This window comes from Plectropomus leopardus, chromosome 24 (genome assembly GCF_026936395.1).
Source record: "Plectropomus leopardus strain MGB_pleo_1.0 chromosome 24, ASM2693639v1, whole genome shotgun sequence".
Classification (NCBI taxonomy): domain Eukaryota; kingdom Metazoa; phylum Chordata; class Actinopteri; order Perciformes; family Serranidae; genus Plectropomus; species Plectropomus leopardus.
This window is the reverse complement of record NC_142199.1, coordinates 6,554,799-6,572,464: the sequence shown is the minus strand read 5'-3', so window position 1 is coordinate 6,572,464 and position 17,666 is coordinate 6,554,799. Positions and strand designations below refer to the sequence as shown.

Genomic DNA, 17,666 nt, shown 5'->3' with positions numbered 1-17,666 from the left:
AGAAAATGAACTACAAAAATGTCAAATTTAATAATAATGAATATAAATCATAAGAAATGTTTGTATATTTTTTATGTAACATAATTCCAATATATATTAATTTTATATATAGTTTTCTTGAGATTTTTCCACTGTTATTGGATTATTTCCTAATGATTTTCTCTCTTTTCTTTTTAAGATATTTTTCATTTTCAACTTTTACTTCTTTTTAATTGAAATTTGCAGGACATTTTATGTCAAGTTGAATGAAATCAAAACCAATTAGCTGAAGGCTCAAAGGTTTAAATACTTGTGAACGGCGTCTGAACGCAGCACAAGAAAACTGATGTCGATCCAGGTTTCAAAGCGTTAAAAAGTTCAGCATGCTCTCCTTTCAAAGTTGCTCCAATTAGGCCTTTGTAAATTAGATCCCTTGAAACTGTGTCAGACTGTAAAATTCTTGGGTCAGTCAAATATCTCTTATGTAGGGCAGAATTTAAGTCTTATTTCAGACGTCTCAGATATCTGTTACAAAGTGTGACAGTAAAACAAGGTTCAAGTTTCCTTAAATTTCACAACATACTATCAAGATAAAACCCTTGTTATTCAAATCTTAACTGTTTCAATAGCGCTCTGTATAGATCTCATGACAAAAAAACCCAAACCATGGCTCTTCGTATTTAAGGGACTGGATCCTCCTTTGTGTGTGTTTATTTTCTGAGGATTTTGTTCATTCAATGTTTAGAAAGCACCAAACAAATCTGGTGCTGCAGCGCTCTCTGCTGTACATCATGTTTGTCAGAGGGGTTTCAGTGTTAAAGAGCAGCTTCAAATTTTGTTTTAAGATAGTTTTGATAGATTAGTTTAGTTTTAGATAGATGTAGAGATAAAAAACATTATTTGAATGTTTTGGTGGATTGTAACTAGGGTTGGAGCGGTATAACAGTTTAAAAATGTTAAACTGTGGTATGGAAATTGTTATCATACAGTGTACATTTCCTTATCTGGAGAATTTGAGAAAAAGTTTCAAAAACTGGAATGAAAATCCCACCTATTATTTTAACCCCACTTTTTAAAAATAATTTGCTATATCTCCTAATTTCTTGCAATTTGTGGAACATTTCTTTCTAGGTCACTCATTGCCTTTTTAACCATCTTTTTAAAGAAAATGCACCAATGTGTTCAGCATTTAAAGGTTGAAATTGTAAGAGGCAGAAGGAAGATTCAAAAGGGTTAAATTATTTGCTCAACCCCCCCAAAAAACATTGTTTCATTCCTTTTAAGGTCATTGTAACTGATATTAAAAGAATTGCTCAATACTGTATATCACGATATTGTGAAACTGTGATATTTTTTAAAACAGCAATCACACATACAGTGAAAATCTTATACCATTACAACCCTAATTTTAACAGTTAAAAAATGGATTTCTAAACAGAGAATAATCTTGTTCCTCATTATGCAGCACTTATTCCCATCAGACAAAAACACACTGCCTGGAGAACCAGCCCATTATCAATCCCGGCTCGTTAAATAAAGCTGCTTGGTCAGTGGTTTTGGCGTCAGACACTGGTGTTAAGAGGCACCTTTCGCCACAGAACAACATGCCACCGAAAAGTGTCAGTTTTAACGCTACCTGATGGCGTCAGTTTAAAATGCTGCTGGTAACAATGTTATATAAGCAGCAGGAAAGTACCTATAGAGGTGAAGAGGTGGATGGGTCCAAGAAAGCCCGCCGCTGGCTTCCCATATCAGTGCTCTGCCTTTCAGATCAGCCTTTCAAAATCTACAGAAACCACAAGCATCCAGAAAAATGATTGTAACATCTTCAAATGACAAAATGTTTGCGGCTTTCCGTAATAACTACATTTTTGTCCCTTCACATTAAAACAACTTAACCATCTCATTTATCGAGATAACAAATGTTGCTTACTCTCTCCTGATGCTTCTTTCTCTCTATGAAGACTATGAAGTACGGAAGACCTTTGTCCTGTGAAAAGACAAAAAAGCAAGAGCTTTTCTCAATCTACAGGGTTCCCACGGTCATGGAAAACCTGGAAAAGTCATGGAATTTCACAATCACCTTTTCACGGCCTCATTAGTAAAAATTATCCTTTGGAAAAAGTAATGTAATTTTGTTGTGTGTAATGAAAATGTTACTCTTGCATGATTAACCTTCCACGTAATGCAGCGTGACGGCAAATTTATTTTTTAATATATGTTAATGTGTGACATTAACATATGTTTCTCCATTTGTGTGCAAACTAGCTGAAATTATGCTGAAATTATGTGTCTTATATTGTTCTCTACAGAACTGTTTGTTATCTGGAGATGAGATAATGAAGTTGTAATCACAAGATGATTTGGTATCTTAAAATAATAATATATATACAGTGGATAACGTTAATAATAAGCCTAAAAACATTATTAAAGCAGCATTTTGCTTCCATACAAAGTACCATGTTGGCTCGGTAAACTCTTGTCCATGTTATCATTAATTAACCTTTTTGTAAAGGCTGTTGTTTCAGCTCACTTTCTACTTTCCGACATTATTTTGAATTAATAGAAACAGTATTATATATCAAACTCTTGAAAACTTTCAGAATGACATAAACAAATACTTAAAGTTTAGCCGTTTCAGTGTACTGAGTTTACAAACTGCAGGGATCCAGTGAAATCATATATCTGTAATTTCAGACATCTTTTTTACTTCTTTTTTTTGAGAGATGTGCCCTTTACGTCTACAAACATCAACTTGATTACAGTAGGGTTCTATTTACTGTTTGGAGGGAACATGCTCTGCAGTCAGGACAACATGCCAGCTACACAGAGGATGAACATGATGCAACCGATCCTGCCATGTCACATTTTTAATGCTTTAATCCCTAAAACCACAGGAAGGAACTTCAACCGCCATGAACCGATCGGATGACTTCACCACCATCTGTACCTTTGCTTGACTTCAATGCTTATAAATGCAAAAAAAAAAAGCTCTTTTAGGTCGATCAAACTAAATAAAAATCTTCTCAGTCCTATTGTTCACGCTGGCCAAAAAACTGCTCAAAAGGTTCTCACAGCATTGTTTTTTTATGCTCATCTCAACAACAAATCTCAAGTAGTATTTTGCTATTTCACTACACTATCTGACAGTCACAGCTATATCCTCTAACTCTCTAAGTGCTAACTGTTAACAACAGAAGCAGCATTTCCTTCTCCCGCAGTGTCGCTTCGATCTGATCCCACCACCATCAGCTCCACTTATGACGGCGAGGGTCAAATGAAATCCTAGAGCTATGCTACAGAAAAGCTGGCCTTGCTCAAATCGACTTTCAAATAGCAAAATAGTTTAGGAATGTGAAGCACCAGTTTTCAAAACTAGCAGCCAGATAATCGTCTCAACGCAAACCCACCGCCTAACTAATGCCGCCTGTCTACACAATCAGGTGATTTAGAAAATTGGACCTCCGTATCTACACCTCATTAGAAGAGAATCAAGAATGCTTGGTACAAAATATCGATGAAGTGGAGTGCGGAGGTTGATCATCTATCAGCATGCAATAAGCTAAATGGTGAGAGGATTTATACACGGCCCAAAGTATGGGTCAGCAGAACTTCAGCAGTCTGTGTGCTCCGACCTGGTGCCACGTCCCAGGCACTTCGCAGCCCATACACCGTCGCCATCTGACCACTATCCATAATGAGCCTGCTGACACAGCCAACAAGCACGATCTGCGCTGCACGTCTGCTGAGCTTTGTGTTAGTACAATCCCAAAAGGTCCCGGCAACATAAATTAAAGGAATTTTCATTAATGTTGGCGTCCTGAACCTCTCCAATAGTGTTGATTGACGGGGGTTGCCCTGGCAGCTTGATTACAGACAAACACCTGATTTTGTTGGACTTTTAAAGAGAAAAATCGCCAGGTAGACAAAACAAATTAACGTAAACTGAAACCAAAAGGTACAATTTGGGACCGCCTTGGCTCTGTCGCAGCGTTTGTTTTGGAATCTGGGCCGTTTGAGCCCCGGTGATGACAGGAGCGGGCTCAGAGCCGGTGCCGGGAGTCATGGCTGTAGCTGCCCGGTGAGCTGCGATTGCGATGTGGCTTGTATGCATCCTGATAGGGGTCCTGGTAGTCCTGGTAGGGGTCCTGCTGCTGCGAACCAGAAGACATGCGGTTGCGTCCCTTGTGCGCCCGCTCGTTGTGGTAGTTTTCGTCTGATGTCATCAGGTTGCGCCGCTCGTTCGGAGTGGAGTGGTCTCCCGTGTGGTTGCTCTGTCGCATTCTTTGGCTCTGCTGATCACATGAACATGCCGAGGACACAGGTGAGGCAGGAATAGTAGTTAGATCTTTATTCAAACATATCAAATAAAAAAAGGGAACAAATAACAATTTTTAGCACTTTGTAGACAATAGTTGATGGTCTACAGTGTCAAATGTTTTCCCAAGGTTTAGAAATACTCCTCCGGCGTATTCTTTATTTTCTATTGCTGTTGTTATTTCTGCAACACATTTCATGAGTGCAAACAAGGTTGTCCAATCGGCTCTAAACCCATAGTGTTGTTCATAAATAACATTATGTTTAGTGAGGAATTCATTTAGTCTTCAATATAATATTTTTCCTACTATTAAAATGAATTATCCCCATCATTTCCTCACAGCTCTACAGAGAAACATCAAATGAAAACAACAGCTAAAACCCTGGGACGAGTGGATGTGTACCTGCAGTCCAGAGATGCTGGTGGGGTAGGGGGTGAGGGTGGTGGGACCCAGGTTGCGTCCCAGCAGGGGGTTCAAGGGCGTCGCCATCGAGGTATGGGTTGCTTTCCAGTAGGCCTCGAGGTATTCGGCAAGATGCTCGCAGGCGTCCTCCAGCTGGTTCTCGTCCAGGATGATGTCAAACATTTCCTGTTAGCAGCAGATGGTCAGAGGGAGGAAGGCAAATATGAAGCTACAGATGAAAACAAGATGAAACATAAATGGTCTCCACACTGACACTGTAAATGTCAGCTCCTGCAGAATACTGGTGCTTTACATTATTACACAGTGTAAACACATAATGTGAATACAGAGAAAATAAAAACACAAGATTAAGGAGCTGACTGGTTGGACTGGATGCCAGACACCTGCTGGTTGAAACCATGTGAACTTGTTATGGTTTACAATGTGATTGGCAGATTTATGAATCCAAAAATATATTTGCAAAATAGCTACTTCCATTTTGTAACATAAAAACTGTCTTGCAATCTCATTTGAGCTTATTTGTCTCTGAGTGCAGAAACATTTGTGCGCCAATTACTTAATTTTTTTAATTAAGAAAACAGTAAAAGTAGGAAGCCAAAAGCCATTATTAGCCAGTTTATGAGGAAGGCCACTTACTGGAGGACACTGGGCCAATTTGTCAGCTGCCACAAGCTGGACATTCAGGTGTTTGCTCTGGGACTTCCCTCTGGACTTGACTAGCCTCTGCAGAACCTGGACGACAAGATGGGAAAGCACACGATGCTCCAGTTACACTGAACCAAAATGATCACAGCTTTGGGTACACTCGTTTCAGGTCACCCAGTACTCTCCTCATCATACGATGAGTGCAAAAATGAAGGGATCCTAGTTCATGATGAGCCACGGGAGACATTTTTTCCAAGCGACACATAAAACAACTGTGGATGTGACTGTGTGCAGAGATTTATTGGTGCTAGTGTTACATTTGTCAGTTTACATGTAGATGCAGAAACAAGGAACCTTTTTCATGTCTGTTATCTCTTTATCCAGTCTATCTTTATCTTTTTTGGGCTGTAGGTGTGAAATAAAGTGAAGTGATTGATGTCAATCATTTCCTCCATACTTTAGTGTAACTCATTTGTGCCCGAAACTACAATTTAGAATTTATTTATTCTTTGATGTAATATCAGCCTGAGCATGCCTAACAAAAATTTGAAGAAATGTTCAAAATCAGTCAAACAATTTGTTTTCTTATCATACCATATTCAGTCTTTGGGCATATATTTTTCATATATTTTTCAATTATTATTTTTCTCCTCAATGAATCACATTTTTGCAGGTCTCAACATGCCACATTATGGAATATATTTCTAAGATCCTGTCCTTTGTCTGGAGACTGGGCGGGTGTCCTGGTCAGCTGCAGCAAAACGAGCATTTTGCATGCTAGGAGAGGAGTGACGTAAAACAAGTGTGAGAGTCACCTGACCAGGATGTGGCTGTATTTAAGCGAGTGCATCATTTCTATCAAACTTAAAAGACACTTCTTCACTGACTTGCGGCCATTTTTGAGAAGTCCTTTAGTGTGAGCACGAGAGATTATTCAGTCTCCACACCCAGGAAAACTAGTCTAGTCATTGCTGTCCCAGTGCAGAGGAGGAAGTGCAGCAGACGTACTCTTCCATGCAGAGGTGCCATAGAGCAGATCTGAAGCCTTGACTGACTCCACACATTTAATTAAAAAGCCTTGCGCGTTAGTCAGTGGTTTTAAAGGACAGTATTTCATGCTGGTTTTTTGGGAACATTGTGCTTGTGCTGCTACACCAGTGGAGGGTGAATATCAACCTAAAGAGATCATTACCTTTAACACGTCTAGGTGTTCTTGTTGTTTGTCTCCACCAACTGTAGAATAGTAGCTTTGGAGATTTTATCAAATGCTTCATTTTCTTGTGTTTTGATTGTCCAGGCTCGACATTCACATTAGCCAATATAACCCACTGAATAAAAAAGGGTTTGTTAGCAGATAAAAACTAAATAAAATCAGCTGTTCATTTTGTATTTGTGATCATAAATCAGTTTCAGGTAAACCTGCTGTGGAGCTTGTCACAGACAGTTAAACTTTGTCCCTCCAACACTCGGTACCTTTGGCGAGGAGACTTTAACATGAACAATTATGGGGGCCAGCGAGGTCTTCAGGAGCTGGGCTGGGTGGTTGATGGTGTCAGCGTCCAGCACCACCAGCTGCAGGGAGCGGGCCAACTCAAAGATCCTCTCAATCTCACTTTGCACCTCAGCTGACGAGACAAGATTCAATTCAAATACAAAATACAAAGTTAGATATTTGCACAGTTCAATATAATTGATGGATAACATTACCCGTGGAAATATTTCAGATCTTTTAGAAGTTCTCTCAACTTCACGGTTTGAATTTGGTTCTTTCTTTTGTTTCTATAATCATTATTAATCATTTTCTAGCTCCAGTAACATTTTTCAGTGTCTACATTTGTGCAAAATGTGAAAAAGTCATATTTTTCCATTTAAATCACACTTAATAAAGTGAGCTCACAGAGAGTTTTTCTTACCTAAGCTGGAGCGAGTATTGGATCTTTCAATGATGGCCCTCTTACTGGGGTTGTTGAGAACAGACCTCTTGGCTAACGATATATCTGCCGTGACTCGTGTGATAGATATCCTGTAAAAATGTGGAGAAACAATACAGTGTTGTTAAATATTAAAATTGATTCACAAAGATGAATTAGCTAGATTCTCAGTGGTGTGCACACAAAATGTATTTTGTCCACGATTTGAACAAAATAAAGGTTTTAAGTAGTCTGCCAGCCTTGAGTATTTCCTGGGGCTTGGCCAGTATTTTGTTCAACATTTCTTGAAGTTTTGCTGTATAATAAAATGGCTTTCCCAATTACTTACCTTAATTTTGCCAATTTGTTACAAACACAATCAAAAGAGGGCTTAATTAATTGTCACATTTGTCTTACCTGCCATCAAATCTGTGCTTAAGGAAGTCGAACAGTGCCTTCTGCATCATGTCTGTAACCTGCGTAGAAAAAAAGAGGAGTTGGAAAAGTGCATAACAAATTACTGTTTTGAATTGGTCTGTTATTTCTGTGGTCCGAAAACCCTGGAAACGAGTTAGCATTTTAGCACTTCCAGTTGCCTCATCTCAAAGTCAATGGGTTTTTTGACTGTATTTTTGGTCAGAAGCCTTAAATAAGGTCTGTTGTTAACAAAAGCTGAAGAGACTTTCACATTTTGTTCTACGATATAAAATAGTGTCATTTTCTTCTGGTTTACAGTTAAACTGATATGCTAGACTAAGACGTATGAATGCAAGAGGTGGGGATGTTGGAATAAGTGTTTTTGTCTGTCCACAGTGCGCAGCACCCTGCCCTGTGCATGCTGGGATAGGCTTGAGCCCTTTAATGAATCTAAATATGAATATACCTCTGTCCTTTAGACAAACCCAGGAAAACCACACAGATGGCATTTCCTTTTATTGTTAAAAAAACATTTGATGCCTTATCTGAGAAAACAGATCAACCCAAATACTGGAACTGGCATGTGACCACTAAATGTACATAACCTAACGCAGGTTTTTTGGGGTTTTTTTGCTAGCAGCTTAGAGGGCATTTCACAGATAAACCCATCTGCATCAGTTTATCTAAACTTCCTCCAACGAGTATTAATAGCTTTTGAAATTCCCTGTCGTCTGTGACAATTATAGTGCTGGATGTTGTTTTTAATATTTTGTGTATTCCTCATTCACAGCGCATTTATAATCAACAGAGGAAGCAATGAGACGGTTACAAGCCCAAATCTGCCAATTACACAACATATTTTCTTCTGACCTCTTTGTCTCCTCGTTAGTCTGGCTGCAATCTGGATGTTACGTGGGCGCTGACACACTCACAATTAACTGCGCCAACAGGGAGCTATTTTGGGGGACTCAGGAAAAGACAAACAGGACTCATCTCCTTTCAGTAATCTTGTCCTTTTTGCACTGGTAAACATGTAATAATCTCCTAATTCAGTGGTGCTGAATCAGTGTATTTATAGTCTTTGACAAAAAAAAATAATGATAGAAGTAAAAGGACGTTTTTGAGTGTCAGCTCACCTCATAACCCTTAAGTGAGGGTCCCACCAGCACTACAGGCCTCATGGAGGGAACCACGTCATACGGGGGGATGTGCTCTGTCTGTTAACGCAAACACATTTTAATCAGCAGCAGTAGATTCATCACAAACAAGGACATGGACCAAAAATAACCAAAATATTCAGAGCAGACAGCTGTAATGGACTGCTGAGTCAGCTGACCTTGAGTTACGTTCAGATGGTTTTCTGCCATGTTGAGGTGAGTAGTAAATGATAATGTATCTTGTCAAAATGTAATAAAAGCAAAATAGCAGAAATAAATTGATCCAATTAATTTCTGCAAATGTCTTTGCCTGATAATATAGCCTATTATTTTACGTGACCTTATTAAAAGATTTCTTTTATATTTAAAGAGGTATGCTATTACTTTTTGACAGATGAATACATTTTTTATCATTTACTACATGATGGATGGATATGACGTCTCCTCTGATAGAAAATAGTCACAAAACTACAGTTTTACCAACTACCACAATACCAGACCAAGTATCACAATAAGAAGCAACACAACACCATTCTGGAGACCGGCTATGGATACCGGAAAGTACCTAAATATCAAATTGTGAAATTTAATCATGACTTAGTATTCAATATTGAAATTTTAAAATAATAATGTTAAATCCTGCTAAACTTATATGATTGATATATTTTACTTATTCTGTGTTAATGTCGTCATTTTTTTTCACAGTATGTATTTATGTGATTTTAAAATCAAAAGTATTTTTTTTAATCTAATATTTAAGGTGTAAGCTTAGGGGTGCTCACACAGAAAAAGTGTTAGGTGTCCAGCAAAATCTCTTAATTTAGCTAAATTAGCTAATTAAAAAAGACTGCCAATGAATAAAACATAATGCATGCATTTCAAGACATGTTCGGGGCCGCACAATATATTTCGGAATGCCGTTTTCGGCAGCACTTTAAGCAAATAAGCTTAATAAGCGAAATAGTTTGACATTTTGGGAAAAGCCACTTATGCCGAGTTTAGTGACATAATTTCGAGCTATTATATAAATAAATACTGTATTTTTATTGTCCTCTACACTTGGACTGAATACCACCAAAAGCCCCATCTAACTTGATAATTACATGAAACAAATTGTAAAATAATTTCCCCCAAAACTGTCACAAAAAATCTAAAGTATCGTGTGCAAAGGAAGTTGCAGTTATAAACACTTGGCACTACAGTACTTTGGCGTCACAGGAATGGTGATGGCTTGGCGCTGTATACTTCAGTAGAGCTGAAGTATGACGGGCCCAAGGACGTGACATGAGCTTGCAACTTCCTGCCTGCGCTACTGCTTCCTGTCAATTCATGATGGCGGCAGCAACAAGAGTCTAGTGGATGGTGAATGAGTGGGTTTTACCGTCACCAACTTACCACTTTCTGTTTCTGCTTTCCTGCAGGGGGGGAGAGAAGACAGTGACAGTGTCATCAGTAGCTGCTGACAGAGGAGGTGTCACCATAATATCTCAGAAACATTCAAACATAAGAAACTTTTCATCAAATGAAACCTAACAGCCGGTATGATAAACATATATAAAAAGTGTTTCTATTGTCCTAAGGTTATATTCACAAAGTCACATGAGTGCAGTTCAGGGGGGGTTCATAGTCTTGTCGTTGGGTTCACACTGTGGTAAGCCCCAGTCTCAGAACGCCTGCAGTCCTCAACTGGAGGAAGAGGAGGATCATGGGAAAATGTACCAGCAACTCTACGCAGTGAACTTATGCTCTATGCAGAGACATGGGAAGGCTTTAGAGTCTTATTCTCTCTATGTTGTTGCGGTTCAGGAAGCTTGGCTCTAAGCTGGTAGCTGGCCATTAACAGCCCTCTCCCCCTGTCCGATGTCCTCACCTGTCGAGGATATGAGGGGTCGGATCGAGGCAGATACCTCATCCTCTACACTGGAAGAAGAGTTCCCTCCAGACTTACTGGAAAAGACAAGAGGGGATAAAGAAAGACACAAACATACCATGGTATTAATGTGGAAAATGTAAAAAATAAAAATTAATTAAAATGCCAAGGCTTAAACTGATACTGCAGAGGAAATGTGCAAAAGGTGACGAGAAAAATATTGTTTCAAGACACTTTTTGTGTTGCAGCGTCAAAGTGTCCCAAGGATGATGTTTTTCTGCCGGCCAACCCAGAAACTAATGTCACCCTGGTTCCCTTGTCAAAAAGCAAATGTGATTTTTCCATTGGATTTTGATTTATTGCAGAGAAAACTAATGTTTTTTATACTTCCATGTTTTGTTTAGCAAGATAATCTTCACAAATGTATACTTTTAGGATTTCTGAGGCTAGCCAGCTACAGCAGGTTCGGGTCACCACAGCTACAAGGCTGTAAAGCCATGTTCGGCGCAGTTCTGCGTGATGAAGTTCTACATTTTTGAAAACCCATAAAAGCTTCAAAGTTTGCTGGATATTTGCTGAGATATTTAATGTTGTAGAACAAGTGTGAAAGTATCCTCAGCTTGTGTTAACCGCAGCCCTTTTTTAAGGCTTCTAATCAAAAACCCAGTCAAAACACCTATTGACTTTCAGACAAGGGAACCTGAGGTCCATCAATGCTAATGAATTTCCAGGTTTTAGGACTCATTACTGGGGTTCTATAGATCATAAAAAGATAACATTTTTGTTACAAATTGTCACAAAAATACACCATAATCATTTTTATGTTTTTCAATGAAAATGTGAATAATTAAGTAAAAATTATTATTTCCTATAATATTGAAAATCATATCACAATTGAAAATATTTAAGTCCAGTTGTGTGTAACATGAAATATTTGCATTTTGTGACTCCTATACAACCTAAAGCCTTACTAAAGTAAAATATCACTCTTGTAGACATGGGGTGGAGGCCGCAAATTTGAATAAAGCACTTGCAATCAACACTGAATACATAAGTAATAGGCAAAACTGTGTGGGGCTTGACTTTGAGGATAAATAGGGTCTTCTCAAACTATGCTGGCAGTATTGTTTGGAGTTTTTCTTCTTTCTTTAAAGGTAACGGGTAACACAAAAACAAAACTGGTGAAATAAAAAAAAGTATAAATGAAATGCAGAAAACAGCTGAAAATTAATTTGCAACAGTGTGGGAGAACATATAAAAAATGTTAAAAACAAAAGGGGAAAAAAGACAACAACACAAAAAAACAAACAAAAAAAAAACCCACAAGAAAATCTGATATAAAAATGACCATGAGTAAATGTTGTCTTGATTGTTTCATCCACTTCCTTTTGCATTTACTTGTTTAGAGTTATCATTTAGTATTTTACTTTTTCAGCTGTAACTCCAAATTTGATCACAAGGGGCCCTTTCCATTATGATTGCATTAATATTTCAGACTTTGCATCATCTCAGGAAGGCAGACTTACTGTAGAGCTACTGTTTTTCAGTTACAGTGAAAATGTAGTCCTGATTAATGGGGTTCAAATGCCTCTCCTCGTCTGTGAGGCTTGGTGACAAAAAGCCACTGAAGCCAAGCTAGTAAGTGAAGCGCTGAAGCCCTCCAGTCTGGTAGGATTAGTGTTAAACTCAATAACAAGGCTTGAGGAAGAGCACGTGAGTTACTGTACAAACTCTGGATGACAGAACCTTCAACACACATTACACACACACACATACAGGGACACCGGGAGGCTGATAGGACCGACGCTAATTACAGCCATTGAAACTGTTACACTCGGCATGAGTAGAAGTGATGGAGTAAATAGTCATGAGCAGACCTGGGTCAAAGTAAAATTTAAAAATATATATATATATATGTATATATATATATATGTATATAGATATACACAGAAACTTAAACCTTGTTAGCTTTAAGCTTTCACTGAGGAGTTACTGAGCAGAATCTATGCTTTATCTGATAAAATAATTTTATTGTCTGTCTCAGTCAAACCAGGCCTGCTCAGGAGCTGCATGGACAGACACTGCATGAGAATAAAGCTTCCATAGAGTTTCTTCTGCATCAAAATGTGCAACAATGTAAGATGAATACAACTTGGGTGTAAGGCAAAAAGTGGAATTCTGTCAAATCAACAATTCTTCTTCTCAAATTGAGGGATATATTTTTTAGAAATGGCAAGGTCAAGACTTCAGATTCACAAGTGCAGGGATTCAACCAACATTAATTATTCGATCTATTGCTTGTAGTATAATGCTAATAGTAAGAAAATTGCCTCATCCTGCATCCTGGTTCCCTCATCAAAAAGCGATTTTGACTATTATGAAATTTTGGATTATGGCAGAAAATAAGCTATGTGGCGAAAAAATGTGAAACTTAACACGTTTGTTCAGCAAGAAAAAAACACTCTTATGAGTTTTGAAGCCTGAATCGCCAGAAGTTAGTGAGTTACTAGTAACAATAGTTGCTATGGGTAAGTTTAAAACTATGATAACCATTTACTCTGCTTTTGAATGTAACTGTTTTTAATGGTGTTTGGCCTGTTGTTCGTTCTTTCTTTGTGTTTTCTGTCCTCTCGACATCATTGAAAATGAGGGCTTGCTCTCAATGGTTTCTTGAGGTTTAAATAAAGGGCAAATGAATGAAAATATTAAATGAACTACACCTTGGTTGCATGATTTCAACGTAGCCAACACGATGAGGCTGTGAATCCGTGTTCAGCGTGATGACGTTCTGTTGTCTAATTTAGACACTTGTGAGCCCTTTTAAAACACCTCCGACACCCACAGAGTCGCATGATGATTGAAAAACATAGTCATAAAAGACGGTAATGAGATGAAGTGGTGGTATACCAAAATCAACCCATAAAGTTTCACCATGAAGATGATAATAAAGGCAATGAAAAGGATTCACTGGATGATATTTTTGACCAGCTGCAAAGGGTCCTAGAGAGTCAACTTCAGCCAGCAAGCTGTTCGGCTGTTTTTCAAGAGCTGCTTATAAGCAAGAAAAGTAAAAATGTGTCTTTTTTCCCACAGAAAAGAAAAACTAATTTTGCAGGGTTAATATGTTTCTTTCCTTCCACTGTTTTTTTAAAAAAATGGAAAATGTAAAAGCTCTTAAATAGTTTGGTAAACAGGTGTCTGTATACCATGTTACAAAATAGTATAAAAGAATAATGTACATTCAGTTACCTCGCATCATTTTTGTGTCAACATATACTATTGAGTGTGACCATATAATGCTTAGTGTATGAGACAGACGGTGAGACAAGTGTGTTTTTCTGTTACTTACCCTTGGACTCGTCCTCTCTTTTGCTCCTGCTGGAGCCGGATGTTCTCGAGCTTCAGAGGGCTGGGGATGAAGCCGATCTCACAGCCCTCTTTCACTAACCGACCGATCCACCAGTCATTGTTGAACTTCTGAACACCATAACGTGAAGAAAAGAGGAACACACACAAAAGAGAAATCTTTTAAATCAGTAAGTTCACAGATTTTTGTATTAGAAAACTTTCCCATAGCATCACATGCACATGGTTTCATATTAATAATAAAGCACGCGTGTACCTCTTTTATGTGGAGAAAATCCTTGGCGTCAAAGGAGATGGCCGTGGCTGGAACTGGAACATCCTCATCCAGTGCGCCACAATAGCTGACGTTGGTCCTTACAGCAAATGCTACAGGTTTAGTCTGTAGGACAGAAACACAAAATTAGGCGAAATTATAAGAGTCATTAAAGAGAATGTTTTTTTTTTTTTTACAAAAAATCCTGCATACTAAATCTTTAAAAGACTGCAGAAACATTAACTCCATTATGGCCATTAGCAAGACAGTCTTATATGGGTGAAAAAAACATAGCCGCAGATGAATTTGGCTAAGTAGTGTCACAGGTTGGCCACCTTGGCTCTCTCCAGTTGAATGGCAGCCTGCTGCTCCCTCTCCTGGCGGCTCTGTCCCGGTCCTTGGCTCTGGCTTGGGCTCTGGCTCTGGACCTGGGCCTGCACCTCCCGCTCCTCCTCCAGAGAGACATCTGAGTCTGATGGTCTGCTAGTATATGAATCAGCTGAGCCCTGCAAACAGAGATCACACAACGGGTTACTGGAGTCGGGATAAAAACTCAACCCATGTAAAGGTTGTGTTTAGGACTCGACAGATCATCGGCCTGGATGATTACTGGGGCTATTTGGTATTTTTCCGATTATCTGTATCGTCACCTATTCATTTTATTGATCACCAATGAAATCAATTAATGAAAAAGTTTGCGTATTACACTCAACCAACACCAGGGAAGGCGGTCTGTAAAACATGCAAAGAAAATGTCAGCATGGGAGGAACCTTTACTTTGTGAAACCTCAGGGAGCTATTTTTATTTACTGATTTTTTAATTCAAATTTTCACTGATTTCTTTTTTTTAAGTTGCTGGGAACTTGCTGTATATGATGTTAAAAGTTTCAGTTTTGATTAAACGTGCAACAAAATTTTGTGTTGGAGTTTGTTATATGCAAAATTCTAAATTTTACAGAAATATTTTTATTTTTATTGTAAATTCATATCAGTTCCCAATATTAGTTATCGGTGTCATTAACTACTAATAATCGGTGACGGCCCTGAAAAACCAACATCAGTCAACCCCTAGTTGTGGTCTCTCCTCAACCTTCTCAGCCAGTGGGGTGGGTAAAACTACTTAAAGTACGACAGGAAGAGGCCACAGAACTATAAATGTGTGACCAAGGCTAATGCAGACAAACACCAGTACTCTGATCCTAAATGGGGTCGATTCAGTGAGACACTGTTTTAATATCAAGGACTTAAAGTCCGAAAAAGTGAGGACAGAATGACCTAAATTGTAAATGACAAAAGCACACAGGCTCTTCTGTTATAAAGGAAGCATGCACTGCAGCCTCATCCCACCACAGCCTAAAGACCAGCACTGAAAAGCACAATGAGGTCCACTTAAGAAAAAGCTTCTTTATGGGACAACTGACTGTCCTGAGTTTTGGGGTTTCACATCAACTTGCCTTGCCAAGTCGAGAGTGGAGGCTTGGCACTCTGAATGCAGAACAGGTGAAATGGATGATGTAGAAAAGAGACGACTGCCAGAAGCATCTCAGACAAAGTGGGATTTCCATTCCTGTGCTGTCAGCAGTTTGCATGACCACACACAGCAAATCTCACACTTCCAGACAATTCTGGATAGTGACGACTCCGAGCGCTGCTTCCAGAAAGAGGCGGACCCATTTCTGCATCTTTTAGAGCAGGATCTTTAATATTTCCTTTTACTTGTGCATCACTGCTCTGGTTAGTCACGCATATATGGAAGACCATCTCCACCAGTCAAAGAAAAATAGGGATGATAAAAAGTAAAACTATACATATGACAAGTTAACCATTTAAAACCTGGATTGACATACATTATCTTGTTCTGCATTCAGATGTCTTCCACAGGCACTGAACACCCTGAAACCAAAGAAAACTGAGCGGGAATTTAGTAAAAGGTGACCTAAAAAATGTCCATTAGTTAGGGGTGTTTATTTGATATTATCCAAAAACAGGGAAAAATGCCCAGAAAACTACATTTATATATCCTTGTTAGGTTTTTTTATTTTAATTTTCTTGTAACTTTCAATTAATTTCTTGCAAATGTTGTTTGGCTTATTTTCAGATCATTTTCTTGGTTTCTGGTTTAAACAATTACATGTAAGACAAAATTATAACATTATAAGTCACAAATATCCTTCACCTTGTCAAAAATTTAAGACAGCAAGTCAAATATACAACATAGTAAGTCACAATTATGCAGGTTTACTACAGCTTAAAGCAAGTGGCATTAAAAGGCCACTCAGAATTAAATTTGAGACAATAACATGAGTTTATAGAAGGGGTTGGGATTTTTTTTCAAAATATAAACATACATTTTTGGTGATGTTAAATCATGAGGCATTCAGTAAATTTATTTACTTATGTATTTTTTAAGTTATCCATTATTTTGAGATTTTACAATGCAACTATACCAAGTGAAAATTAAGATATACTAGATCAGAAATGCAAAATCATAAAGCAAAATAATGCAATGCGAAGCTTTCAAAATTTGCTTTTTTTGTAGTTGTATTTCATGCCTAAGTTGTATTGTGTTGTATTGTTGCATGTGTGCTTTTTTCTTTTCATGGTAGGAATAAGTAGGTTTTAAATGCCTTCTGCTAACCAAACCTGACACTGCATTGAGGTAAGTAGGTGCAGGTGTCTGACAGCTAGCTAAGATATTATGATAATCAAACAAAATGTACACACTGCGTAGAGATATGTTTGAAATTTACCCTGGTCTGTTATGAATCCTTTTATTCCCAGGACTTTATTCATACATCATTTGTTTTGGAAATTAAAAAGGGGTTTTTACCAATGATTTGAGATTTTATACTGCAATTGTCAGAGGAGGAACAACCTAAAATCCTACTTTACATGTCTTTTCATTTTAAGGCCTTTAAAAAATTGATTTAAGTAATTTTATTAACAATTAAGGCCTTATTTTTAGAATAATTAATCCAATGACTTGGCACAGGAATAGCAGAAGGACAAAAATTTTAAAATAACATAGTTTCATCATTGAATTGTTACATATCTTCGTATTAACCCTACATTATTATGGACAACAATGGAGGCAAGAGAGGCAAACACCATGGATATATCAAATGGTATTTTGAGTGTATTTTTTGTTTCGTTTCCTTGCTTGTCCCTTTTCTTGCCCACTGTCAGGGATTTTTTTTATCACTTTAGTGCTTTGAAACATGCTCGACTTGCAGTAGTTCATCCTGCAACACAGCGAGAATTACAGTAATGCAAGTTTTTTGGGTTTTTTTGCTGGGACGTGACTGGACCAAGTGCTTCCTTCTGCTG

At 38.1% G+C, this 17,666-nt stretch overlaps 1 protein-coding gene across 4 annotated transcripts in view; it reads right to left on the bottom strand.

Annotated features, from left to right (window-relative positions):
- Window positions 1-656: 656 nt before the first annotated feature.
- LOC121962819 (voltage-dependent L-type calcium channel subunit beta-4-like) overlaps window positions 657-17,666 on the bottom strand; it is a 35,805-nt gene continuing 18,795 nt past the window's right edge. For 2 of the 4 annotated variants that reach the window (XM_088074518.1, XM_042513127.2), the window contains 12 exons: window positions 14,675-14,845; window positions 14,343-14,465; window positions 14,070-14,197; window positions 10,721-10,797; window positions 10,246-10,265; window positions 8,830-8,910; window positions 7,694-7,752; window positions 7,280-7,389; window positions 6,840-6,991; window positions 5,358-5,453; window positions 4,701-4,886; window positions 657-4,274 (listed from right to left, as the gene is read on the bottom strand). In XM_088074518.1, the coding sequence (XP_087930644.1) occupies window positions 4,023-4,274; window positions 4,701-4,886; window positions 5,358-5,453; window positions 6,840-6,991; window positions 7,280-7,389; window positions 7,694-7,752; window positions 8,830-8,910; window positions 10,246-10,265; window positions 10,721-10,797; window positions 14,070-14,197; window positions 14,343-14,465; window positions 14,675-14,845 (1,455 nt within the window). In that variant the 3' untranslated portion in view covers window positions 657-4,022. The remainder of the gene's footprint in view (window positions 4,275-4,700; window positions 4,887-5,357; window positions 5,454-6,839; window positions 6,992-7,279; window positions 7,390-7,693; window positions 7,753-8,829; window positions 8,911-10,245; window positions 10,266-10,720; window positions 10,798-14,069; window positions 14,198-14,342; window positions 14,466-14,674; window positions 14,846-17,666) is intronic. The other 2 variants (XM_042513125.2, XM_042513128.2) reach the window with 1 other exon arrangement.